Source organism: Lonchura striata, chromosome 4, assembly GCF_050655825.1.
Source record: "Lonchura striata isolate lonStrDom1 chromosome 4, ASM5065582v1, whole genome shotgun sequence".
NCBI classification, from domain to species: Eukaryota; Metazoa; Chordata; class Aves; order Passeriformes; family Estrildidae; genus Lonchura; species Lonchura striata.
In genome coordinates, this window is record NC_140706.1 from 2,752,557 (window position 1) to 2,779,103 (window position 26,547).

The window sequence follows — 26,547 nt, forward strand, 5'->3', positions numbered from 1 at the left end:
CCTGCTCTGCCATGGGGATGTGCCAAGAGCAGAGCACTGAACCCGCCCCATCCCTGGGCTGCTCCCTCCTGCACAGGCTGGAAAGGCCCAAAACAGGACAGGAAACTGGGAGAGAAGTGGTTGGGAGAGTAAAACTCTGATTTCTTTAAAATATACTGGGTTTTTTTATAGAGAGCTTTGTGAGGACTAATTTTATTGGTTTTGAAGTGAAAACTACTTACCCCATTGGTGTAAAGTGCCCGACTCACAGTGATAGAATTTAACTATAAATAATGTGAAAAATAAGAGAGATAAAGAATTATTTCCATCCTTTTTTAGTTTTTTCCCAGGCTTCTGCCTGGCTAGAAATTCTCAGCTTCTTTCTTTGACCGAATCTGAGACCCACACATTTTTGGCACCTTCTGGATGTCACTGCTTGGATTTCTTTTGGATGATGATGATATTGGTTTAAATGTTGGTGGCATTTGCTGCAGAGCTGGGGTCAGGTGGGGACAAGGTGTTTCCCTCACCTTGTCCTTTTTTCCCCACCAGGACACACGTGGTGCTCAAATGTGAGATGGCCAAAAAATTTCATGGATGAAGTGTCCAAGGAAGAGCCAGGCCCCAGGGATGTGACGTGTGGGTTCACCCTGTGCCACGGAGGGCATGGAAAAAAGGATTATTTCGGGTGGCTGCATCTTCAAACTGATGATTTTGTCAGTAATTTCCCCATCTCAACCTCCTGCTTTGGTTCAACCAAAAAAAGGAGTTGGGATATTCCTCCCTGCACTTCCCAGCCCTACAAAGAACTGAAATATCTTCCTGGAGTGACCCAGGTGTGACAGGGTCTGTCACAGCCCCCAGGTGTCCACTGCAGCAGAGCTGGGGACAAGGAACCACTTATTCCCTGTCCCCTGAATTTTTGGGGGGATGCAGAACCCAGAGATGGACCAGGAGAGAAAGCAGCAGAAACGCTGCAGCCAGCCCAGGGTCAGAAATCTGAATTTTTCAGTGTAGGAGGCAAAAAAGCAAATAATTGTAGTGGGGGTTTTTTGGTGCTTTTTTTTTTTTTTTTATTTTTTTTTTTCCTTTTAAATATTTTGTGTTTGTTTCTGGGGTGGATTTTGTGTTTTGTTTCTGGCCCTGAGCCTTCGCAGGCACCAAAACCTGCTGGTTTTCACCGGGAGTTTGATGTGCTGAGAGCCGCTGCCATCTAGGGGACAGAGAGGAGAACAGGGACAGGGAGCAGAACACCGGCACGAGTTTCACTCTCCCAAAATTCCAAAATCTGCTCCAGCCTCCGGAGAGCCTCAGCCCAACCCCTCAACCCCTTCCACCACCCGGGCACGGAGCGGGGAGAACCCCGGGCTCAGAATGGGAAGTTGGTGGGTGCAGGGCTTGACTCAAGCTCAGCCAGCCCCAAATAAAGCAGAAATCATGCTTTTTGGGGGTTTTCTTGGGGTTATTTTTTTGGTTTTTTTGGTTTTTTGGGGTTTTTTTTTAGGTTTGGGTTTTTTGTTGTTGTTGTTGTTGTTGTTGTTGTTGTTGGGTTTTTTTGTTTGGTTTGGTTTGGGTTTTTGTTTTGTTTTTGTTTGTTTTGTTTTGGCTTTTTTGGGTTTTTTGGGGGGGTTTTTATGGGGTTTTTTGGTTTGTGGTTTTTTTTTTTGCTTTGCTTTTTTTCTGTTTTTTTTGTTTGGTGGTTTTTTTTTTTTTTTGTTTGGTTTTTTTTTTTTTTTTTTTTTTTGAAGGATCTTAAATCTCCTCTCATCCCACGGGCAGGGAGGGACACCTCCCACCAGCCCAAGTTGCTCCAAGCCCTGTCCAACCTTGGACACTTCCATGGCGTTGCCTTCGAGCAAAAACTTCTGCCCAAAAGCCAAAAACTTCTGCCCAAAAGCCAGGCAGCAAAACAAAAATTTGGGCAGAAAAGGTTTTCTGGGGTGGTTTGTCCAAGGGGGACAGAGCCCTGCCAGCTCCCTCCCTCAGGCACAGCTCCAGGTTGTCCCTGGTGTGACATTCCCTCCCCCAGGAGCACAGAATTATTTTGGGTGGAAAAGCTCTTGAAGATCATCCAGCCCTGCCAATGCCACCACTGACCCATGTCCCCAAGGGCCACATCCACATCCCTCCATGGATGGGAACTCCAACACTGCCCTGGGCAGCTGTGCCAGGGCTGGACACCCTTTCCATGAAGAAATTTTCCCAAATATCCAATCTAAACCTCCCCTGATCCAGCCTGAGGCCATTCCCCCTCCTCCGGTCCCTGTTCCCTGGGATGAGATCCCAAATCCATCCCCCCGGCTGTCCCCTCCTGGCAGGAGCTGTGCAGAGCCACAAGGTCCCCCCTGATCCCCCTTTGCTCCAGGTTTTTCCCCAGGCACCAAAGGGGAGCTCTATCTGAGCCCCCAAAATAAATGTTATCTTGCTGCACGTACCTAAAACCAGACTCTTCCCAAACTTTTGGAAAAGGTGAGTGGAAAAGCTGCACTTCCATCACTTTGAAGAAACCATCAGCACTAAAGATAACAAATAAAATCACCCCCAAAAAATTAAAATCTGGCAAATGGGTGAGCCTCAAACCAGAGCTGCAGGGCTGAGGGGTTTGTTTTAGAGACTTCACCTAAATATTTTTTTTTTCATTCTTTCCTATTTCAGGATTTTGAGGTTTTGCCCAAACTTCATCAGATCAGCCCCCCTGGAAATCCTTTTGGCACCCACCATGGGCAGCTTCAGGGTGGACAGGAGGGGCTGCAGCCAAAATTTTGCTGTCAGGGGCTTCTCTTCCACCTCCTCATCCCCAAATGTCCCCCCCAGCTCATCCCCAGCTCTGCAGGACACCGGGAGGAGCTGTGGGCACATCTCGCCTTGATGGAGAAAGGAGAAACCCCCGAGAGCCCTCCCAGGTAACCAAAATTTGTAAATGTGGGTGACTAAAGCTGCGTGTTGTCTGTGCAGACTCCAGCAGAGGGAGTGTGGAACAGGATTTGAACACTTCTCTTCAGCAATCCCACCTCTTGGAGATGAATTATTGGGATGTCTCCTTTGGATGGCGTTTTCCCGTGACATTTCCAATTGTTCCCCACCTGCTCAAACAGCAAAATGCATTGGGAGCCTTTAAAAACAACCAAAAAGTTTCATTTTATTATTTTTTTTCTATTTTAGGCAGGACCAATAAGAAAAAAAAACACCCTAAAATCCTCTCTCGGAGTTTTAAATTATAGGTAAATGGTTAAATTCCATCCCAAGGAGATGGGATTGGACCCCAAGGCAAGGGATTCATTTCTGGGAGATCCAACCCTCTCTTGGGTACCACCTTCCCACCACTTTATTTTTGTTTGCTGGGTGATTCTGGGGAGATGTTCCTCGATGCTTTTTTTTGGGAGAGCTCCCAAGGGAAAGCAGGAGATGCCCACGGAGGGAAGGGGATGGGATTTGGGTCGCTAAAACACTTTCGATTTTCTTATTCCTGATCACAGCCACGGGAGCAGCAGCGTGGCACCTACAGAGAAGGTTTGGGTACCCCAGGGCGGCTCATCCCGAATTTCCCTGCAGGTAAAATCCACCTTTCGAGGTGCTCCTTAAAACCTGAGAGTGCCGAGGGATTCCTTTCACCCAGCTGGGCGGGCTCTGCCTGCTGGGAGGGAGAAATGTCAAATATCTGTGCTGCGGGGAAGATGCTGGTCCTGGAAACAGCATTCAGGACCTCGGAGTTAATGAGATTTCTCCAAATCTGCATCTTAATACCTGCACTTATTACCTTATTACCTCGCCATTCGACTTAATAGGGCGCAATATTAACAATTAATTGTTAATAAAACAGCCATTTGTACGTGCAAATGGAATAATAGATTTGGGCACTGCCTTCCAGAGTGCCGGGAGGATTTTGGTCGCCTCTCCCTTCTCCTGCTGCAGGTGCAGGAAACTTTTTTATTTTGAGATTTCTGCTTCCCGGCTTTTTTTTTTTTTTTTTTTTTTTTTTTTTTTTTTTTTGGCACGGATAATCTTCTCTGGGGTTCATCCCACCTCGCTCCAGCAGCATCCCTGCTCCTCCAAACCTGTGCTGTCCTCTCCGCCAAAGGCAGAAAGCTCCAGTGAGTGCTGAGCTAAGGCACGCTGGCCATTTCCTCCCCTTAATTGCCATTAAATGCAATTAGTCCTTCCCAGCTCGCCCCAGAAGCAGTGTCTCAGCAAGGTCACCGTGGCCTGGGGCTGGAGAAATGCTGCACCGAGGGTTTTAGCCAGAAGAATCATAATTATTTTAATTGTTTCTTCACATGAAAATTGGCATTTTCCCTTCTGTCCTCCCAAAAACCAACCCAAGCAAAGAATGTGCCCTCTGGCTGCTTGGTGAGTGTCCCATGAGCTGGGAATGAGTTTCTGACCCTGTTTTTGCTCCCCAATTTATGAGAGCAGCTCATTTCCCTGGAAAAAAAAAATGGGGGGATGCTCCCCTCTGGGGTTCCCAGCCGTGCAGGGGGTCTGAAAGGAAAAAGCTGCGGGTTGCATCCTGCAGAAATGGGGCTGGGATGAGGCTGAGTGGGGTCAATTCTGCTCCCTGGAGCTCTTGCAGCATTTTGAGGCTCTGCCAAAAGTCCTGGAAAGCCAGAGCGAAGGGCCCAGGAAGCTCCTCAGCTCTAAAATCACTTTTTCTCCTTCTCTCCCCTCTGCCAGGGCATGAACTCGACCTCTGTGCATGAAGCAGCTGCTTCCTGATGATGCCTCGAGGAAAAAAAAAAAATCCTTCCCTGTCTCAGTGCACAGGAGCTCCTTCTCGTGGTGTTATCCCAAAAGCAGCACCCAGGGAAGCTGGAAAAACCCCTCCAGGCTGGAAAAAAATCCCTCCAGGCTTAAAAAACCCCTCCAGGCTGTCCCTACCCCATATCCTTCCTCTAACCCCTCTCCCAGGGGTGGGAGCAGATCTGTGGCTCAGGCACAGAAATTCTCCAGGCATCTGGCCCCAAATTGCCTGAGCCGGTCCTTAGGGGGTGTTTTTCTCCTTGGTTGAATTTATCTGGCTTTGGAGACTGCAGAATCCAGCGATTCGTGCTGCAGGGAGTTCTGCAGATCGCCCTTTCCCTCCTTGGAAATTCCGGGTGTATTTGGTAAATCTCAGTGAGCTGCCCCTCCCCAGGGCCGTGCAGGGTTTGTGCATCAGCCCCATCCCACCCTGGCTCGGCACAGCTCTGGAGGGGCCGGGGAAAAAAAAAAAAACAACAAAACAAAAAAAAAAACCCAAAAAAAACCCCAAAAAAAAAAAAAATCCCGGAGCTCCTCCAGCACGTCCTGGCCTGGCGAGGAAGCTATTTTCACCAGCCTCCCACACACGCTGCGATGCTCGAGCAGCAAAGGAGGAACCCCAGCGTTAAGCACAGCTTTAACAGCCCCGGTTTAGCTCACTGGCGCTTTCCTTGCAGATGCACCTTTTTTTTTTAATATATATTTTTATTTTTCCTTTTTTTTTTTTTTCCCCCAAAAATCCCTGGGGATCGCTGTCGGCTCTGCCCGGAGGTAATGCAGTGCTTGGCATCACTGCGATTTAAAGGTGTTTTTCCAGGCTGTCCCCTGGGTGTCCGCTCAGCCCTGGGATGAGTTTCGCACCTCGCTCCGGAGCGCTGAGCTCGGGCAGAGCGCCGGGAACCGCTGCCCGAGCCTGCGGACAGCTCCGCAGCCACAGCCCCGCCGCTCTCCCCTCCGAACCGCCCCATCCCCAGGGATGCAGCGTGTCCATCCCCCCGCGAAGGCGGCAGAGGGGCTGAATTCCCGTGGGAATGAGCCTTGGGAAGAGCCAGTGTAGGAGACGGTTCTGCCCCAGCATCTTCCACCCCACGAGGAGCAAACTGCGGCTGAGGTCTGATGCCCTGGGTTGAAATATCAGAGTGATCCCAGCTCCAAAGGACCCATGGAACATTTGGTGGGGAGAGAAGTGGATCTTTCCATGTTCTCTTCCTATTTTTTTTTTTTTTTAATTTTTTTTAATAGTCTCTGTTTCGGTTTTCCCAGGATTTAGGAAAGGGGATCTGCCTCTCCCTGGCTGCCTGCTTGCTCCTCAGCGCGGAGCTGAAGGAACGCGGGACCCGCTACGAGCCAGGAGGGCTGGGAAAATGCATGGAACGAGGGGAAGAAACCCTCTCCTGTAAAATAATCCTTAACAAAAAAAAAAAAAAAAAAACCCAAACCAAAAAACCAAACAAAAAAACCCCAAAACCTTTGGGGAATGTCGCCTTTCCCTGTGCTTGCCCTCCTTGCTGGGTTCCAGGCTGCTTCTCCTGCCTCTCAGCGCTCCGAGGCATCTCCTCAACTTCCAGCCTTTCCCTCCAGATCCTCGCACGCTCCCCGCTCCCTCCCATCGCTGCAGGATCCAGCCTGGACCCCCCCGCCCCGCTCTTTGCTCCTCCCTGGGGCTCCGAGGGAGCCGGGGAGCAGCTGGGTCCGTGCCCGGCAGAGGCGAGGGGAGGGCGGTAGGAGGGACCGGCGAGGCGGGGAGGGATGAAGGATGCTCCGGGGGTGGCTCTTTGCTTCCTCGCCCGCCCGGAGCTCGCAGGGGCTCGCCTGGAGGATGTCTCACCCCCTCGGCACAGGTAACTCCGGGACCCCCCCTCACCGCCGCGCAAAGGGGAGGAAGGGGCCGCAATCCGGCTTGGATTGAAACAAAACTTCAAGGGGGGAAATGGGGTTTGAAACAAAACACCAACAAAAAAAAAAAAAAAAAAAAAAAAAGAGGATGCGGGTTTGAGCATGATGCTCGGAGCATCCAGGGGTGAGCCCTGCCCTGAAGTTTCCTTGCGGAGGGCAGGGAAATACTTGCAGGGGTGGAATCCCGGGCGTGGGAGCGTGGTGATGCTCAGGCTCCGGGAACGAGCCGGGATGCCTGGGCTGTGCGCGGTGCCCTGGGGTGCTGCCCGCCACGGATCCGCTCCCGCTGTCGCCCCGTGGCTACTGAGAGCCCGTGTGTGGCCACTGCGTGCCAGGAGCGGGGATTTGCGGTCCCGGCGTTGAAGTTTGCGTGTGCCACGGGCAGGGGATGCAGCCGGCGGGGGCTGTGCCCACGCTGGTGCCGTGGCTTGTGGTGTCGCATCCACGGAGGAGGCTCTGCAAAGGGATTAAATGTATGGATGCAGAGGAGAAGTGCAACGGCAGCAGGCACAGCTCGGCAGGGAAACACGAGCCACAATCCCGTTCCCTCTCCTGGGAAAGCACATGGAGGACCAGGGAGGTGTTGCAGGCAGCCCGTGCTCCTTCCCAGGTGGAGAGAGGCTTCCTCCAAGCATCCCCCGGCAAAACGCGTGTCCTTAAGGAGACTTGGGAAGCGGCTTCCTGCCGAGCACGTGAGATGCAGCCGCAGCTTCGGGGAGGCAAGAGCTGAGAGGGGTGGAGGGGGGTGGCGGCGGTGGGCGAGAGGATGAGGGGATATTGGATTTTCTTCGCCCTGTTTGTGACAAGATGCTCTGGTTTGCCACCGGAGGTGTCACTGCTGGGGGAGCGAGCTCGGAGCATGCTGCTGAGGGCCGGCCCCAGGAGGTTTCTGGAGCAGCACCTTCTCTTGGTGGAGAGCTCAGAGCAGCAGCGGCCGGCTCGGGAACCGCTCCCGAATCCATTCATGACTGAGGAACCCCCCGCCCCAGCCGAGCCCGAGCTGCCGCCCTCCAACCTGACCAACGCCACCGACTGCGGCGAGGAGATCCTGCTCTATGGGGACACCGAGAAGGTCGTCATCGGGGCCGTGCTCTCCATCATCATCCTCACGACCATCGCCGGCAACGGGCTGGTCATCATCTCCGTGTGCATCGTCAAGAAGCTCCGGCAGCCCTCCAACTACCTGGTGGTGTCCCTGGCCGCCGCGGACCTGTCGGTGGCCTTCGCCGTCATGCCCTTCGTCACCATCACGGACCTGGTGGGGGGCGAGTGGCTCTTTGGGAAGGTGTTTTGCAACGTGTTCATCGCCATGGACGTGATGTGCTGCACCGCCTCCATCATGACCTTGTGCATCATCAGCGTGGACAGGTATGGCAGGGCCGGGCCGCCGCCCTGCGCTCGGGTGGGCTCTGGTGTTCGGGGTGTTTGGGAGGTTGGGGGCTGCTAGAATCGTGTTGCTGGTTGGGTCAGTGCTCCTGGAGATGTTTTGTCCAGGTGAGGAGGGTTTTCTGTGGGAATTCAGTGCCTCGTTCCCTTTGGAAGAGCTGGGCTCAGGGTTGTTTTCTCAAGTTACTTCCCTAAGTTGCTTCCTTAGTCTTCCCCCTTTTGGCAGCTGCTTCACATTGTTCCTGAGCACCTGACCTTCTCCATGGAAGGTGCCTGGATCATGAAACCATTCAAAAAATTAAAAACAAACAAACAAAACAAACAAAAAACCCAACAAAAACCTAGATGCACTTTGGAAATCCAGGTTCCAGGGGCTTCTGGAGCCAATCCTGTGGGATTCTCTGCTGTTCCTGGACTCGTGGTTAAGGATGTCAGCAGCTCCCCACGCCCCATCCCAAGATCCCAAACCCCCTGGTTTAGCCCAGTGAGCGCCTTTGTGAGGATTTGCTGGCTTCACCTCCCACACCTACAGCTGGGAGGGAAAGGCTAAGCCAGCCTGGCAGAGTGGCCAGGCTTGGACAAGTCAGCACCTTGGTGGCTCTAATTTTAGCAGCTGCGTCATCGGGGCCACGGCGCTGACGAGCCGGTGGCCGGGGCTGACGTGTGCTGCCTTCTGGGGGGTCGCTTTGGGCTGAGCTGCTTTGGGAGCAGCAGCTCAGGGAAGGGACACATCCCTCGTCTGAGATGTGCCCTTTCAGCTGTGCCACCTCCCCGTGCCACCTCTGCAGGTGTGACAGCGGGTGACAAAGCAGAAAGGACGGAGAAAATCCTGCTGCTGCTTGACATCCTCCCCCAGGGCAAGCCAGCAGTGAGTCCTGCTCCAAAGCTTCATCCCCACCAGGCACTGCTCCCCTGGGAGCTGCAGATCCACAGCCTGGGCAGCTCAGAGCTGCTGGTAGAGAGAAAAAGCCCTGCCAGGCCACAGGCAAGGTCCAGCTCTTCTGCTGAACTTGCTTTATTTTAATAAATTTCCTGTTGGGAAAAAAAAAGAAAAAAAAGGAAAAGCAGGTGTGCTCAGAGCTGGCAGGAGCCTGAGTCTGTGAGAGGGAAGGGATGAAATGCAGGGATGAAATGTGTCAGTGCTTTCTCCCGGTGGGTGAGGAGCAGGGAAGTGGCTACACACTAACCAGACTGGCTTTGCTTGAAAATCTCCTTTTCCTTCTCCTTTCTTTTCCTTTTGCCTCATCTTCCCTTACCTTTTCCCCTTTTCCCCTTTTCCCCTTTTCCTCTTTTCCCCTTTTCCCCTTTTCCCCTTTTCCCATTTTTCTTTTTCCCTTTCCCCTTTCATTTGTCCTTGGCCAAGCATGTCAACAACTCTCCCCACCCCATCCCAAGTCCCCAAAAATCCAATACATGCAATCCTTTCCCCTTTCTTTTTCCTTTCCTTTTTCTTTCCTCCTTCTTCCCTTCCCCTTTTTTTCCTCTTCCCCTTCTCTTCCAATTTCCTTCCCCTCCTTTCCCAACCAACCAATCCCACCCCATCCCATCCCTTGGAGCAAGAATTTTTCCAAACACACACACAAATAGGAGAGATCTTCCCCCAAAAATCCTTGCCATGGATTCTCCACTCCTCCATCCCATCCCTCCCATCCCGTGTCACTGCTCCAGGGAGCAGATCCATATCCAAGGACACCGTGCAGGCACATCCTGAGTTTGATGTCACTTGGTCTTTCCTGGGAATTAGGGAAGGAAAAGCTGTATCCCAAGAGGTTGTCAAAGAACCTGAATTTTCTGGCACGGGCTTTTCCCTCGTGTGTTGGCACAGGAACTGCACTGTGATCAGTTTGCTCCCAGAACTTCATCCTCGCCACGCCACGGGCCTGATGGGGAAGTTGAGTGGTTGCAGGGCAGTTGCCTGGAATGTATTTCCAGCATGGAAAGGAGAAAATCAGCAAGGATTGAGCAGAGGGGAGGGACTGGACCGTCCCCTCAGCTGTGCCCAGCTGGCTCTGGGTGGGAGGAAGGACAACCTGCAAGTGGAGGGGGCTTGTAGGGTCAGTCTGTGCTGGGGCTTGAGGAGGAAATGGGAATTATTGGGATGCCCTCTGGTGAATATTAGAGGAGGAGGTGACTGGGGCGCTGTCCTGCTGCTTTTCCCCCTCAGGGATCCCCAGGAATGGGCTGGGATTTGTGTGAACCATCCCAGGGCAGTGTCTCAAGGATCCTGTGCAGCATCACTGCTCCACATCCACCCAGCAGGCTCAGGCAGTGCGTGGAGGTGGACTGAGGATCCAGGATCATGCCTGGATCTCCACTTCCCCCCTGAGCCTGGGATGGGCAGGATTTTTCATTTGACTCTTGATGGAAACATCTCCAGAAGCACAGTTCTCTATTTCCACGCTAATACAACCAAAAACCAAAAGAACAAGCAGAGCTGAGCTTGCAGAATCCCCGAAAAACCTGCTCCAAAAGAGATTAAATTGTTATCTCAGCGAGGCATCAACCCAGATCATCATTACTGATGGGGACCAGCTCTTCCTCCTGCCCTGTGAGGAAGAAGATGAAAAGCCCTGGTGTTTCTCAGAAATAGAAATATTTCCTCTGGTTCTGTCCCGAATCCAACTTGGTCAGCACTGTCAGGCCTGCTCCTGCCAAGGAGGAGACCCTGTTTTTATTGATGGCTGAAGTGTCCTCAATATTTTGCTTAGCTTAGATGGAAAAGCTACTTGGTTTGCCCAGGATGATGAGGACTATTAAAATGTAGGCTGCTGTTATTGATTATTAATGCCGAGGGCTTCCTAAAAGCCTCTCGATTGAAGCTGGTAGAACTAATCTTGTCTGAAGCGAGATTTGATTGATTTCCTTTGAAATCAGAAAAGAAAAATGCTGGAAACATCCATCATGCTCTTATATTTTCCTTATGTAAAAGCCTGCCAGTGTTGCAGATTTTTTAATGTCACAAACCAAAAACAAACCACCAACAAAAAAAAAAAAAATCCCCTCTTTTGGCTGCTCAGCTTTGATGAAACTCTCCATAAAAATGCCAAGAAGCTGACAAAAGGAGCTCCCCAAAGCCCACACATCACTTCTGGCATCCCTGGTGGATAAAAACCTCTACATCCATTTCCCAGGCAGCTTTGCTGGGGCTCTCCTCCTCCCCTGGCAAGTATTTTCCACCCAAAATCAGATTACATGCTCCAAATTGGGGTCACCCTCAGTAAAAGGATGCCTCTCCAATGTCAGTGGGATGAAAACTGCACAGCATTTTGCTGGATTTCCTCTCCCATGTCCGTGATCCGAATGTTGGCCAGGTTGGGTAGATCCCTGCTCTGTGTCTGGGATGGATCCCTGGGATGCTGCACCAGCTCTGACTTAGGGCATGGGCAGGTGTAGCAGCTCCAGCTGCCTTTTGTTTCCTCCTCTGCTTCAGCAGGATGGGGCAGGAATGGCATCAGCTTGGAAATCAGGGAAGGAACTTATTTTGGCTGCAGAGGAGGCATGGAATTGTGGTAAAACAGCAGGGTCGAGGAAACCCTAATTCTGAGCCCTAATTGCAGGCTCATTTGTCCCCCTGTGTGAGTGGAGATTCATCTTTTCCCAGGATGGAGAAAGGGGGAACCTCGGAGAGGTTTGGGTTGTTTTTGTTATTTAATCCCTGGCATAATGATCCAACAATTGAAGGGGCCTACAGGGAAGCCACAGAGAGGGGTTTTTCATCAGGAAATGTAAAGACAGGACAAGGGCAGGGATTGGTGGGAGATTGGGAAGGAATTGATCCCTGTGAGGATGGGCAGCCCTGGCACAGGGTGCCCTGAGAAACTGTGGTTGCTCCTGGATCCCTGGAAGTGTCCAAAGCCAGGCTGGACAGGGCTTGGAGCAATCTGGGATGGTGGAAGGTGTCCCTGCCCCGGGGGTGGAACTGGATGGGATTTAAGGTTCCTTCCAACCCAACCCATTCCATGATTCCCACTGAGTGTAGAACAAACACTCTGAATTGGTTCATCCGTGGGGTTTGCTGGTGCAGCCCAGCCTGGGGCAGATCTCCCACCCCACAGCCAAGAGGGGCTGGGATCTGCAGGATCAGGGATGTGGCAGGAATTTATTGCACCTGGCATGAGCGGCTGCAGCATCAGCCCAGCACTGCGGGGGCCCTGCAAATCCACACCAAATGCCCGAAAATCCTGGGAATTGCCTTTTGTTACCTGATTACCCTAAACTTGATCAGCAGCAGGACGCACACAGAGAGAGAGAAAAACAAAAAAATGAAAAAATTTCCAAGGGGGAGAATTCCACTCGAATTCCACCGCCTGTCAGCGCCACCTCGCCTCCTGCGAACGCTGCCCTATTTTGAGGGCTCCCTGCTCGTTTCCAAATTATTGCAAAGACCTCAAAACGGCCCCGTTTCCTCCTGCAGCAGCAGCAGCAGCTGCACAAGGCACCCGCGGATGAAATGTGTCAGCTTTGCCTGCTTGTTAAACCTTGCCAGCGAGCGTTTTCCTCGGCTGGCGCATGAATTCCTTGAAGTTTCAGCAAATCCCAGGCGCATCGGCTTCCAAAAGAAACGCGGTAACAGCATGAGAGAGGACAGCGTGGATTTATGGGCAACGTTCGTGGCTTGGATATCTAGAGGGTGATTTTTTGGAATGTTAATTTGGGAATTGCAAGAGCAGAGCAGGGTTTTCTGCCAGCCTGACCCCACCAAGGGCCGTCAGGAGGGAATGGGTTGCCCAGAGAAGCTGTGGATGCTCCATCCCTGCAGGGTGGGATGGGCTTGGAGCCACCTGGGACAGTGGAAGGCATCCCTGTGTTGGAAATGGATAATCTTGAAGATTCTATCCAACCCAAACCATCCTGGAATTCTCTGAGCATAGAGAATTTTGGTTGGTTCTTGTGACTAAGGCCAGCGCAAAAAAGAATACAGGGGAAAATAAGGAAAGAACAACTCAGTGAATGAATTCAAAATAATTTTATCAGGGAGGCAGGGGAGAAGACTTTAGTCTCTCAATTTATTTAGCAGTCAGGAGAGGAGGAGAAATTAGATTTATTTTTATATTTTATTTCCATCTTCTAATCTTGGGGGATGATCTGGAAGAGCGAAATAATCAGGGAAGAGAAAAATCTCCTAACACAGTAAGACTGACTGTCAGAGAAAAATTATACAGCAGAGGTAAAATTCTCCACAGATATTTTCCTTTTTTTTTTTTTTTTTTTTTTTTTTGTTCAGCTTTTAGCAGAAAGTACTCATAGAGCTGCTGTTCTCACTGCCCCTCTGGAGTGACACTGTTCATCCAAGAATAGTTAAGAGGTGATGAGTTCCTGCCTAAAAAAATTCCTAGCAGCAGGAGATTGGAATCAAAAAGGCTGTAACAGAACAGAAATCCATATGAGTGGCTCGAGGTTTTTGCTGGATTGATTGGAGCTGAGTAGCAGGCAGATGTTTTCCAGGGGGAACGGCCAACTCCCCACCCGATTTATTGCTTTACAATTCTAATTTACCCACAGTTGACACAATTTCTTTATCACACAAACCTCTCCAATAAAATCAGGATAGTTCTTATTTACACCCCGTGGCACAACCAGGGGCTGATGGTGGGTGCAGCCTCCAGCTCCTTTCAGGCAAAATAACAAGGTAACTCCTAATCCCAGGGGTCAGGGCTGGGGAACTGTGGGTCACCAGGTGTTTTTGGGATCTCTTACCCCAAACTCCACTCATTTTCCTCTTGAGGGAGAGCTGGACTCCATCACTTTGGCAGCTACTGGCTGGGCAAGCGAGCACATGGCTCCAGCTGCTTGGATCATTTCTATTTGAGTTTCCAGAGCTCAACAACTTTCAGGGAGCTGTGCAGAGCCACAAGGTCCCCCCTGAGCCTCCTTTTCTCCAGGCTGAGCCCCTTTCCCAGCTGCTTCAGCCATTCCTGCTGTCCCAGACCCTTCCCCAGCTCCATTCCCTTCCCTGGACACTCTTCAGCCCTTCAATGGCTTTATTGTCATGAGGGGCCCAAAAATTGTCCCCAAACAGCATCGTCCACTCTCCATCTTTGCCTGCAGGGCTCACCCAGACACATTTTTAAGTCTTCCCAAAAGCAAGATTATTTCTTGGTCTCCCAGGGCCATCTTAGCTGCAGGTTGTAGTTCTTCACCAACAAATAAGAGAAGGCTGCAGTGCTTCCCACTTCCCATCAAAAACCGCTAGGAGTTATTCCTTTCATCTGGAATCAGTCCTGTGGCATCACTCTGAGCATCACCCCTCCCACTCCTGGTGTCTCCTTGGGAAGAGCAACACACCGGAGTGAGTTATGTGCCACGGCTGGAAGCCGTTGCATGTTCTCTGTGCAGGATAGTTCTGGTGGAAAAAATAAAATTCTTCAGGCATTTTTTAGTCCTGAAAATGAAATTTATTAAAGTATTTTTATTCCCCAGGAGGTCATGGAAAGTTCAGACTGCATTTGGCAGTTCAATAATACTTTGTGTTAGGGACACCCCATCCCTGGAAGTGCTCAAGGCCAGGCTGGTCAGGGCTTGGAGCAACCTGGGATAGTGGAAGGTGTCCCTGCCCATGGCAGGGGGTGGGACTGGGATGGTCTTTAAGGTCTTTCCAACCCAAACCATTCTGTGATTCCATGCACAGGGTGATTGCAAGAAAACGGGGAATAAATTGGGGTGTTTAGTCAAGAGATATCATGCCTGTGGAGATTTTCATTTGGCGAATTAATTTCATGACCCCTCTGAGGGCCAAAATTCTCTCACAGCCGATCAGGAGTGAAAACCACCCAACACCACCCACTCCTAACCCTGCCAACTCCTCCTCCCCGCAGGTACCTGGGCATCACGCGGCCGCTGACCTACCCCGTGAGGCAGAACGGGAAGCTGATGGCCAAGATGGTCTTCATCGTGTGGCTCCTGTCGGCCTCCATCACCCTCCCTCCGCTCTTCGGCTGGGCGCAGAACGTGACGGTGGAGCGGGTGTGCCTCATCAGCCAGGACTTCGGCTACACCGTCTACTCCACGGGCGTGGCCTTCTACATCCCCATGGCCGTCATGCTGGTGATGTACAGCCGCATCTACAAGGCGGCCAAGGTCAGCGCCGAGAAGCACCGCTTCATGAACTTCCCCAAGCACTACGAGGAGGAGGGCGTCTACTGCCTCGAGGCCTCCAGCCGCGCCCACCACAGCTCCCGCCGCACCAAAGCCGTGGAGGAATGCGCCACGCTCTCCAAGCTGCTCCGGCAAGACCGCAAGAACATTTCCATCTTCAAGCGGGAGCAGAAAGCCGCCAGGACCCTCGGCATCATCGTGGGGGCCTTCACGTTTTGCTGGCTGCCCTTCTTCCTGATGTCCACGGCGCGGCCGTTCATCTGCGGCATCCGCTGCAGCTGCATGCCCCTGCGGCTGGAGAGGACTCTGCTCTGGCTGGGCTACACCAACTCCCTCATCAACCCCCTCATCTACGCCTTCTTCAACCGGGATTTGAGGACTACTTTCTGGAACCTGCTGCGCTGCAGGTACAGGAACATCAACAGGAGGCTCTCGGCCGCCAGCATGCACGAGGCCCTGAAAGCCACGGAGAGGCACGAGTGCATCCTGTAGTGCCTGACCCACGGGCTCCTGCCTCTCCATGCTGGGTTCCTCGATTCCCTGGCCTCCCAGGGGCTGGCAGGAACCGTCCAGACCTTCCAGACATTGCCACTGAGGGTGGCGGCCCTTTCCCTCGCCCCGTGAGGAGCCGCGGTGTTCCTCACCCTGGGAACAAGTGGAGGGAACTTTGGGAACAGTCCTTCCTTCTCACTCTGTCCCAGGTGGGAGCAAGACCTGGGGGGTTCAAGGTCTACCAGCGACTGTGGGCCAGTCACACCACCTTTCTGTGCCTCAGTTTACCCATCTGTTACTAAAGTTAAAACAAAACAAAACAAAAAATTAATGGTCCCAACCAACCAAAAAAACAAACAAACAAACAAACAAAAACTCTAAAAACTTGACAAGACTGTGGCTCTCCACCTTCAAAAAGGGCTCTAAGGTCTGTGGAGGGCACACAAAATCCTGTGTAGAGACGACATTGGCTGCACTTCTCTGTGGAATCTGACAGCAGCTCCGTTGTACATCCAAGCCCTCGTGCCATCCCAGCTTATCCGAACCCTTTTCCCCGATGCAATTGCATTTCACACCCTGAGCTCACGCCCAGGTTTGCACGCCAGAGCAGAAATACCAATGACCCCATTTGCCCTCACACTGTAGCACTGCAGCACTTGAAGGAGATGGATTTGCAGGATGAAACACAAAGGAACACGGAGGTTCCTTTATGGTTGGGCAGGGAAGTTTGACGCCTCCTGCCCATCAGGGCAGTGATCAGAGAGCAAAGCCGGTTGTGTTTATTGGGTTGTACTGTAATTCATTCCCAGACAAGTGACGTGTGTTCATCATTTGTGGCTAATTGACTCCATAAAAGCACGCTTTGGTTGACAACAGAAAAAAAAACCATATAATTTCCCTGACAGCTTTACGGTATTTCGGTATGATGTCCAGCAAGCTTGAAAAAATACACTGAATGATGTTATCTTTTTCTTAAAAAAAAGAAAAGAAAAAAAAAAGAGGTTTGGTTTCCTTATTTTGGTGTAGAATCTTTGGTCTCTCTGACTTCAAATTCTCTCTTCACTGTTTTTTTGAGGTGGTGGGACTTGCTTTCCTGCAGTTGTCTTTCCTCATGATCAGCACTGTAGTGTCAGACTTGCAGCCCCACAAACCTTTGCCCATTTGATCATAAAATCCCAGCATGGTTTGGGTTAGAAGAAACCTTAAAATTCATCTTAAAAACCATGGGCAAGGACACCTTTCACTAGACCAGGTTGCTCCAAGCCCCATCCAACCAGGCCTTGGACAATTCCAGGGTAGTTGATGCCTGCTCCAGCTCTTCTTGAGCATCTCTGGGTTTTTTTGTCAAAGCCAAACTGCTCAGAGGCTCAAGGAAAGTTGTTTGTAGTCCTATTTTATTCCAGATTTGCTTTATTTGGCATGAGTGGTGTAATCCCAACTCTGGCACCACCAGAAACTCCGATAACATCCATATCCAAGCTGGTGTTGGATGTCCTGGCTGACTGGTGGTAGAGTTTGGCTTAGCAATCAAAATTTCCCCTGTGTTGTGTTTTGTGTCCTCTTCTCAGCAGCCATTTCTATCCTGTCTCATTTTAGACCTGTTTTTTCTAGGGATGCCCAACGAGATTTCCAGTTTGGACTGGTGGGTGACAGCAGGGAAAGTGGCTCGAGCCCTTTGGGAATGTTCTGAGGGACTGTGAGGTTGGACACTGCAACGTGCCCAGTTGTTCTCCCAGCTCGTGTCCTCACAGCTGGAGTCAGAATCACACAGAGGAGCAGGGGAGGCTGCAGCTGCTGTCTCCAGGGGGAGATGTTTTAAGACAGAACAGAGATTTTGAGTCGGGAATTATCCTACAGGCTTGGAGTCCCACATGCCACATCTGTAGGGCACGCTCTGACTGCCCATCTCAGGACCTGCTTCACAAAAACAACCCCTTTTTCTCCAGAAAACCCTCCAGGCCAGCATCTCCTCTGCCGCAGCATCTCAGCAGCAGCTGTCACAGCTTCTGTCCTGCCACGGGGACATGAAGCTCCTGCAGGCTCCCGTTTCCTCCCTCAGCTCCTCCAGCTCCTTCCCTGCCCTTCTGACAGAGCTGTCTGCGTTAAAACGGACCAGCTGCTAATTCAGGCTGTCTTGGCAGGGTGGAGAGCCCCAAGACAGCTCATTTCACATCCAGCACATCACAGAATGTGGTTGTGCCGCTGCAGGGTATTTATTGCTGTGCCTAAGGTCATCGTTTCACTTATTTTCTGTGTTGGGGGTTTTTAAACTGCCTTAAAAAAAAAAATCATAATTTTGTTTAAATCCTATTAATGTCTTTATTCTGGTGGCATTTTTATCACTCCTTGGAAATATTCTGCAACAGAGCTGTGGAACAGTGTTTCACTTTCTAAATGAAATCATACAAATAGTTTTTTTTTTTTCTGGTTTGAGGGTTCTTACAGAATTAAAAAAGTAAGAGACAGAACAGGATTCTGTATGATGCAAACCCCAAACTTCTTCTAAGCAAAGAATCAAGCAAAATGGTTTATTTGTCTCAAAAAAAAAAAAATCATTGCTTGCCTTGACTTGGAATTGAATGTTTTGTTACACTCAAGGCTTACCTGATAAATGCTCCTACAGCTTAAAATGAAAATATGAAGGAAAAATTTTAAAAGGAAAGCTTTCTTCCCACAAGCAATTCCAGAAGTTTGCATCCAAAAATATTTAAAGACGACAGCTCCGCTAAAACGAAACATTTTGCTCCAAAAATTAATGAGATAGTTTGATTTTCCCAGTAATGATTGACTCGAGCTTTGAGACATCAGCCTCTGGATTTTTTAACTCCCCAAGATTAAATTGTGCTTGGGTTAAATAAAATAATGTGCATCCAAAGACACCAGGGCCTTTTCCACACACGAGTGAGCACCTACCATTTCGTTAAGCCAGTCAAGATCCTTGTAGATGAGCTGCTAAATGATGCTGAAAATACTCCGTGGGTTTTGGTGGGTTTTTTTGTTTGTTTTTAATCAGACAGGAATCAATGCTTTTGGCATCTGAAAAAAAAACAAAACAAAACAAAAAAAAAAAACAACCACCCTGGCTTAAAAATAAATCTGAGCCATTTTGAAACTGATTTTAGCACACATACACGTGTGCCTAAGCAAACTATGAAGAGAAATTAGCTTTGAAAGAGTCCATATTTAGGCAAAAATTTGCGCTCGGGGAGAAAATCATCAATTTCGGAGGACAAGTGAAACTTCTGTGGACAATGAGAGATTCCCAGCAGGCCAACAGCAAGACAGTGGAAAAAAATGAGACGCCTCGGGCAGAGAAAATTGAACTAATTCAGGCATTAAATGAGTAGGTCTCAAGTCAGCTTTTTATTCCACTCCCTGTGCAGGGGAAGTACAGGAATGCAGGCAGGGAAATCTGGGGAGAAAAAGCAGTTTTTAGAAACCCTCCGTGGGGCTCTGTAGGGTTTTGATAATGACTTTGAGCAAAGCCAGGCGAGAGATGTAAAGCCCAAGTAGTCAAATCCTGCGTTTCTCCCCCAAAAGTCTCAATCTCCCCACTCTGAGCCCAGCACTTTCGGGATTAACAGGCAGAGCTGGAGATGTGCAGGGACAGCTCAGCAAGCCCACCCTGTTCCTCATCTCCTCGGGAGTCCTGCCACCACCTCCATCTCCTGGGGACAAAGGAACCTCAGCCACATCAGCTGGAAGATGATCCACCCTGGACTCTGACAGAGCCAGATCAACAAAGACGTTGTGGAATCCTTCCCCATCCCACCAATTAAAAGTTTGGCACCTTGCTGAGCCGGGAGCGCTCTTGGAATGTTTAACAACCTCCAATGCCTGCTCTCCTTCCCCTGTCTTTAATTTTTTCTCACTCTGTCATCCCGAGGTAACGAGTTCCACAATTTAATTACTTTTTTAGGTGAAGAAATATCTCCCTTCCCTCTTCTAAACCACCTGCTGAGCTTTTTAGGCTGCCTCAAGAAGAAGGAGTGACCAGCCCTGTTCACCCTCTCCAGCCCAGTTATGATCCTGCAGCCCTTTGCCACATTCTTCCTTTGGAAATAACAATCTGTTCAACCCAGATTTTAGTTCCTTTTCCAACAATAGCTGGAAACTATTTCCAACCATAGTTCCTTTTCCAACAGTAGGAGATACTTTGGGAAAATTACTAGGACAAGGACAGGCTGGATGATGTGCCTTCCCACCTTTTGCTATGTTCGAGGCATCAAACCATACTTAGTTCAGGAAATTCCCTGTTTATCCATGATTTCAAACCTCAGCTTCAGGAACCTGACCTGCTTCTGAACCTGACTTTGCTTTGAGCATGGCACAGATTCAGAAGCCTCCAGGCTGCCCTTCCAACTTCAGTATTTTAGGATTTGGATGATCTGTCTAATTTCCCACTCGATTTATCATCCAGATTTTCTTTTTTTGGCAAGATGATTTACAGATCTCCGACCTGCCATGTGAAAAAGCTCCTGCTATTTTGAGTCTCATGTCAATAAAACTGAAAGGCAGCCACAAGACACTTTCTACCTTTGTCCTTAGGTAAGAAATGGGCTGTATTCTTTACTTTTTTGCCATTTTTATCTGGAAATTTTTCACATTCACTATGCAAGATCTTTAGTAGCCTGACTATTCCTTTTCTCTATCTTGTGCATTACTCTGAGATGGAGTTTAAGCAAAACCCCAACACCACCAGATGAATGGGCAAGTCACTGCTTTAAAATCATCATATTAAGGCAAAAAGTGGGTATTTCATAGAATCACAGAACAATTTAGGTTGGAAAGATCTCAAAGATCACCCCCTGCCACAGGCAGGGACACCTTCCATTAGAGCAAGTTGTTCCATCCTGGCCTTGAGCACTTCCAATAAATTTTTCCAGCCCTTCTCAGCACTGGCACCCAGGGAAGGAAGCAGACAGGTCTGCTCTGGCAATTCCACTCTTTTTTTTTTTTTTTAATGACAAAATCTTCCATGTAGAACACACAATTTCAGAAGATAGCAGGAGTTAAAAGATTATATTATACAAATGCTTTAATGTGTGAAGAGCTGGACCTCCCTCACAAACAAGTGTGGGACTGGGTGAGCTTTAAGGTCCCTTCCCACCAAAACCATTCTGGGATTCTCTAAGGTGGAGCTGCATCGTGGCTTGGTGTCCCAGGAGGTGGGACAGGAGCTCTCTCTGCAGCCTAAACTCCCACCAGGGCCAGCCTGAGGGAGGATGACACAAATCCAGGGGAGCTCCACATCCTGTGAATGCTGGACAAAAACATCACCAGGGTGGGCACAAAAATCCCATCCTGGAGATGATCCCTGTCAGAGTCAGGAGATGTTCCCACCACCACACCTAGAGAAGTTCCAGGATTTCTGTGCTGACTTTGCTGTGTTCCAGCATCCAAATGTTGAATCCACCCCTCCAAGGGGAGCCGACTATTTATTTATTATTTTTATACTTTTTTAATTGTTTCCCAAGCTCCATGCTATTTGCTCTTAATTCAAATTACATATTTTATTTCTATTGTCACTGTGCTTTACGCTGACAAGGTCTTGAAGTCTCAAAGGGTCTTTTCACCCTTCTCCCAACACTTTTCCACCACTAATCCCAGACTATTTCCAGGCTCGGACTGGGGCAGCCAACACGCGCCGGGTGTTTTCCTGCTCCTCCCACCAAGCACACGGACCTCGGACAGCAGCAGCAGCACTCTGCTGCTGCACTCCTTGGCAAAGAGCTGCTCTAGCAATTAAAAAAAGCAAAATCTGCAGGTGTGCTGTGCTTGGGGGTAGCTGGAAACTCCCAGCACTCGCTCAAGACAACGCAAATTAACTCCTTGTGCGTGATGAGAAAAGCTGCCTTATTTGGAGCCACTTTTCCAGCTTCTTTTCCATTCTCAGCCTCACATTTCTGACCCTTTGAGCATGATCAGCGATCTGTTAACGCAGAAACTGGGAGAAGAGGGAGGCAGAGAGTGGCCGAGTGCCAGACACTTGGTGACAGTGTGTGACAACGCAGCCGCGAGCTCGTAGATCGTGAGTGCGGCTCGGGAGGGCTCTGCTCCGAGCCTGGGATTTTTCTGCTCAGTGCAGACAATCTCAGTGTCTCTGTGCACTTCCAGACTCTGCAATGCCCAGGTCATTCCACTCCCAGGACAAAGCTTTGGGCAGCAGCTGCTGCTGTGTGCTGGGGTGGACTTGTCCAGGTGAACTGCAGCCACTTCTCGGGAATTGGCGCCGCAAAAAAAAGGAGGATAAAATGCTTTAGAGAGTGTCCAAAGGAGAGCTGTGAAAATGGGGAATGGTTTAAAGGTCATACCACGAGTGGTTGAGGCCTCTGGGTTGGTTTAGCCTGGAGAAGAGGAGATTGAGGGGACACTCATCGGTGTCTGCAGATCCTCCTGAGGGACTGCTCTGATCTACAGAACCCAAGGAAACATCTGCAGCTGTCCCAGGAGAGGTTTATTCTTGGGGTTCTGTGGTCAAGATGACCCCAAGATCGTAAAAAGTCTTTTCCTCCCAGCGTCACAGCCAAAGAAGTCCAGATGTGTCAGTTTTGCTTCTCAAGATTGTTTATTTTTTCTTATCCATAACATTCTTTCTCTGACCTGCTGAGCTCTGTCTAGCAAGTCAGATCATGGCATTCTCTCTGCCCTCTAGGCAGTGTTTACATTTTATACCAAAAACTACGTGTACTTTATTTACAATCAATTCCCAATACCTATCACCTATGTCAGACAGTGTGTCTCTACTCTAAACCAGTAAAAAGTGTCACCATCCCAGTGAAAGACGGAGGACAAGAAGAAGGAGAAGAAGGACAAGACACACCCAAATTCCTCCATCTTGCCTCCTGAACCCCATTCTAAAAAAACCCAAAATTTCTACTTTTTCACCCCGTGTTACATTAAGTCAAACTCTTGTGACATGTAAATCTTCACACAAAGTTGTCAGTTTTTTCCACAGGCTAAAATCAGAGCAAATCGAAGCCACAGATGTTTTTGACTTCATGCCAAGGTCTCTGAGCCCCCTGCCAGGGTCTCAAGACAGCCAGGGCAGCCAGAGGGATGTCCCAGGTTCCCACAGTTTTTGTTGGATTTTAGGAAAAGGTTCTTCCCCCAGAGGGTGCTGGGCACTGCCCAGGCTCCCCAGGGAATGGGCACAGCCCCAAATCTGCCAGAGCTCCAGGAGAATTTGGACAACACTCCCAGGGATGCACAGGGTGGGATTGTTGGGGTCAGGAGCTGGATCAGTGATCCTGGTGGGTCACTTCCAGCTCAGGACTTTCTGTGTTTCTGTGGTAAATTAGAAGCAATAAGAGGTCACGAGTGTGAAACCTGTGGTTTCCACCAGTCTTTTAATTTCATATTTCCATGCTCTTCTCATCCCCAGGCCATGTGCAGGTCTCCTAAGTAAGAATTTAAACCCTCAGGTAGGGGTGGCGTGGGAGAGTGTTCAACCTCTTAATTTAAGAATTAACATTCCAGGATCCTTTACAGAGAGCTTTGGGAGGGTTTTTTCATCTCTCCTGAAAGGCTGAAGGGGAAATATTCCTGATAACAAGCCGTGCTGTTTCCAAGCATCACATTTCTATAGCATTGTCAAGCAAAGTCTGGGCTACATATGGAAATGGAGGCAGCTTAAAGGAAATCATTCTGGTTGACTCTCCTTGGAGACATTAATCAGAGTTTGGTGCTGTCACTCCTCAAGAGCCACTTCTCTGCTGTATCTTCAAGCGACATCAAAATGCCAACAGCCCTGAGCAAGAACAGATCCTGCCTGGAAATAGAGGGATGTTTCTCAGAAATCTTGTTTTTGGGATGCAGCCCGAAGGCTCTGCACCCTGGAGAGCACCCAGGCTCACCCAGCCCTGCCTCCTGACCTGGGCATGAGCTCCCCGGCAAACCAGTCCATGGGGAAACACCTCAAACAGCCCTTGGCATAAGATTTGGAGCTGCCTTGGCTCTCAGAGCCAGCTCAGGACTCAACGTCCTCCTGGTGTGGTGGAAAAGTGTTGGGAGAAGGGTGAAAAGACCCTTTGAGACTTCAAGAACTTGTCAGCACAAATCCAGGGCTGTAGAACCGTGTGGTGACAACAGAAATAAAGTATGTAATTTAATTATAAAAAAGCATTTTTCTCCTGGGTACCCAGTACAGTTCTGAAAATCGGTCCTGAACAGAAAATCTCTGGCGCCATCAGATTTTAGCCCCAAAACCCTTCAATAGTTATTTCCCACTGGTTCAAAATGCAGGGTTGTTTTCTAACAGGCAAACACCCCACAATACATTTCTGAGAAAGGATCTAGGGTTGGGCCTGTAGTTAGAAAAATGATGGCAGGAGTAATTGAGATGGAACAGAGAAAGCAAAAATATCCCTGTGAGAAAAAGCTGCCAGAACCAAAGATCAGGGGAAGAAAAATCCAGCAATTCCAGATGTTTTTTTGAAATCAGAGTGATGTACAACCTTTCCACCTCTGTTTGGTTTTTTTTTGTTTGTTTGTTTTGTTTTTTAATACAACACATCCTTCTTATCAAAATTCCTTTTTTTTTAATATATTATAAATATATTATAAATATATATTTTTTAAAGAAGCTTTAAGGAAAATACATCAACAAAGATGAGCTACTGGTAACACTGGAGCCTAGAAAAGAATAAAGCAGTTCAACCATCAGCAAACCAATACATCAACACTATCCCATATTTAGGTTTAAATTCTATTATCCAGTGTCCTAAATCCTCAAAAAGAGCTGCAACTGGAGCAGAAATTCCAATAATATTTTGTCATGAGTGAAAAGGTCAGACCTAGAGATGAGCAAGTCTTGGGCACGGCCATTGCTGTATGTGGTTGCCACCCAGAACAGGGAAGATTTATATATTTGGGAATAAATATTCCCAAACCAGAGGATATTTCAGGCATATCAGGCCTGGGGAAATATTCTTCTGGCAGCCTCCCCATGCAGGAATTGGCATTAATTGGTGAAAAATAACTTTTTCTCCTGCCACAACTCACATGGAGATCAGCCCAACCTTCAACCCGCAGTTCTCCTGGATTGAGGAATTTGGGAATGAGGTTCAGGCCATCCCAATGGGCTTTGGCAGCACAGCAACAGGGATTTGGGGAGTGAAAAGGAGCTAAAAGGCCTGAGCTGATGTTCTGTGAAGTGGCCACACTCCCTTCCCTCTGCTGGGTCACATCACAGCAGGACAGAGCCGCCTCCTCCCACAGCCCGTTCCCAGGGAGAGCTTTAGGATCCAAACTCTCTAAGGGATGGTGTCTAGACATTAAAGGCCAGATGTTTCCTTGAATTTCTTGCAGGGAACACCTCAAAAGGATAGGGACCTGACTGGGTAGAAAATGAGCTTATTTTGCCTTTCACAGTCCCTGCCAGCGATGCGTTCCCAAATCCTTGCAGTGTTTGGACACAAAGCTTATCCTACGCACTTATCTCATTTCCAGAGTCACCAAAACACTTCATCAGAATTCACAATTCTCCAGGGACCACGGGAAAAGGTGGAAATGCTTAGGGTAATGGCACAATGCTCCCGTTGCAGTTGCTGGGGAGAAATAAAGTTGGGAAGTTATTTCCAAACTGAGGTGTCTGGTAGGGATGAGATTAATTTCACCCTAAAAAACCTGTTTCTTTCCAGGCACAATAAAGAGATCCCTGAGGGATTTTGCAGTGCTGAAGGTACCTGAATTTGATCTGAATCCTCTCCTGTGTAAAACTCTGCCACAGCTGGAGCTGAAAGTGTGGCTTGGAAAGCTGAATCCAAACATTTGGCATGATTGCCAAGGGCTTCGACCCAGAAATCCCATACTGATAAGGATTGCTGTGGTCTGTGTGAGTGACATCATTAAAATCAGAGCCCAAAATGGGTTAGAAACTTTTCAATTCCTGACACAGAGAAGTAGGGGCAAATAGTGATCAGGAGGAGGCTCTAAGGGCTGGAGACAAGTTGAGAGAGTTCAGCCAGGAGAAGAACAGGCTCCAGGGAGAGCTCAGAGCCCCTTGCAGGGCCTGAAGGGGCTCCAGAAGAACTGGAGAGGGACTGGGGACAAGGATGGAGGGACAGGACACAGGGAATGGCTTCCCACTGGAAAAGGGGAGATTTGGGAGGGATATTGGGTAGGAATTGTTCCTTGTGAGCTCTGGCACAGGGTGCCCAGAGAAGCTGTGGCTGCCCCTGGATCCCTGGAAGTGCCCAAGGCCAGGCTGGACAGGGCTTGGAGTGACCTGGGCTAGTGGAAAATGTCCCTGCCCATGGCAGGAGGGCAGAATGAAATGGGCTTTAAGGTCCCCTCCAACCCAAACCAGCCTTTGCTTCTGTGATAACATGGATCTTCAATTTGAGGGGAAAACTTTGAGTATTTCAGCGTTTGCTGGAAGCTCTCCAAGGGTCAGAGCTGGGATGAAGCCAGTGCAGGAGATCCCTGTGTCCATCCTGCCCCAGCTGGGTCTCCTGGGGATGTGTCAGAGATACCCTTGGCCCAGCACTTGCTTTTCCACTCCTCTGCCCACCTCCACACCTTGGGCTGACGTGGCCCTTTAGAGCAGTCTCGTGGCTTTAATTTGAGTGTGACAAGAGCACAAATGCTCAGTTGGACGTGGAGAAGTCCCCAGAGGGGCTGGGGGAACCTCAGCTTTCTTTCAACTGACCCAAAAGAAATATCTCCTCAGCTTTTCTGGCTCATTACTGACAAATTTAGCTTGCTCAGCCTCACTGATGTGACAAATCAGGGTCAAGGCTGACCTGGGAGCAACCTCAAACAAGGTCATCGGGAGAGATCTTTGTTTTAATTCAAGGATTCATTTTAATTCAAGGATTAAAATAAAAATACATGCTTGCAACATCTCGCACGCCACCAGGACTAAGTCAGTGACACTTCAAAAATATCACAGCTTTTGGAAAGCTGAGAAGACATTATTTGGGATTTAACCAGAAAACATCTCTCTGACTGACACGATGC

At 49.3% G+C, this 26,547-nt stretch overlaps 1 protein-coding gene across 2 annotated transcripts; it reads left to right on the top strand.

Moving 5' to 3' along the window:
- Nucleotides 1-3,960: 3,960 nt before the first annotated feature.
- LOC110468709 (5-hydroxytryptamine receptor 7) lies at nt 3,961-20,455 on the top strand. 2 transcript variants are annotated; one of them, XM_077782688.2, is made up of 3 exons: nt 3,961-6,557; nt 7,442-7,980; nt 14,814-20,444. In XM_077782688.2, the coding sequence occupies exons 2-3, from the start codon at nt 7,472-7,474 to the stop codon at nt 15,583-15,585; spliced, it is 1,281 nt and encodes a 426-aa protein (XP_077638814.1). In that variant the 5' UTR covers nt 3,961-6,557; nt 7,442-7,471; the 3' UTR covers nt 15,586-20,444. The 2 variants fall into 2 exon arrangements, with proteins under 2 accessions (XP_077638814.1, XP_021382512.1); XM_021526837.4 differs by lacking the exon at nt 3,961-6,557 and having other exon boundaries at nt 6,726-7,980; nt 14,814-20,455.
- Nucleotides 20,456-26,547: the final 6,092 nt, after the last annotated feature.

Bases quoted from the DNA above. Each gene is read 5' to 3' on its own strand.
- LOC110468709 (XM_021526837.4), top strand. From the start codon at position 7,379: ATGAGGGGATATTGGATTTTCTTCGCCCTGTTTGTGACAAGATGCTCT. The intron at 7,981-14,813 runs GTATGGCAGGGC...TCCTCCCCGCAG, and splicing joins TGCATCATCAGCGTGGACAG to GTACCTGGGCATCACGCGGC.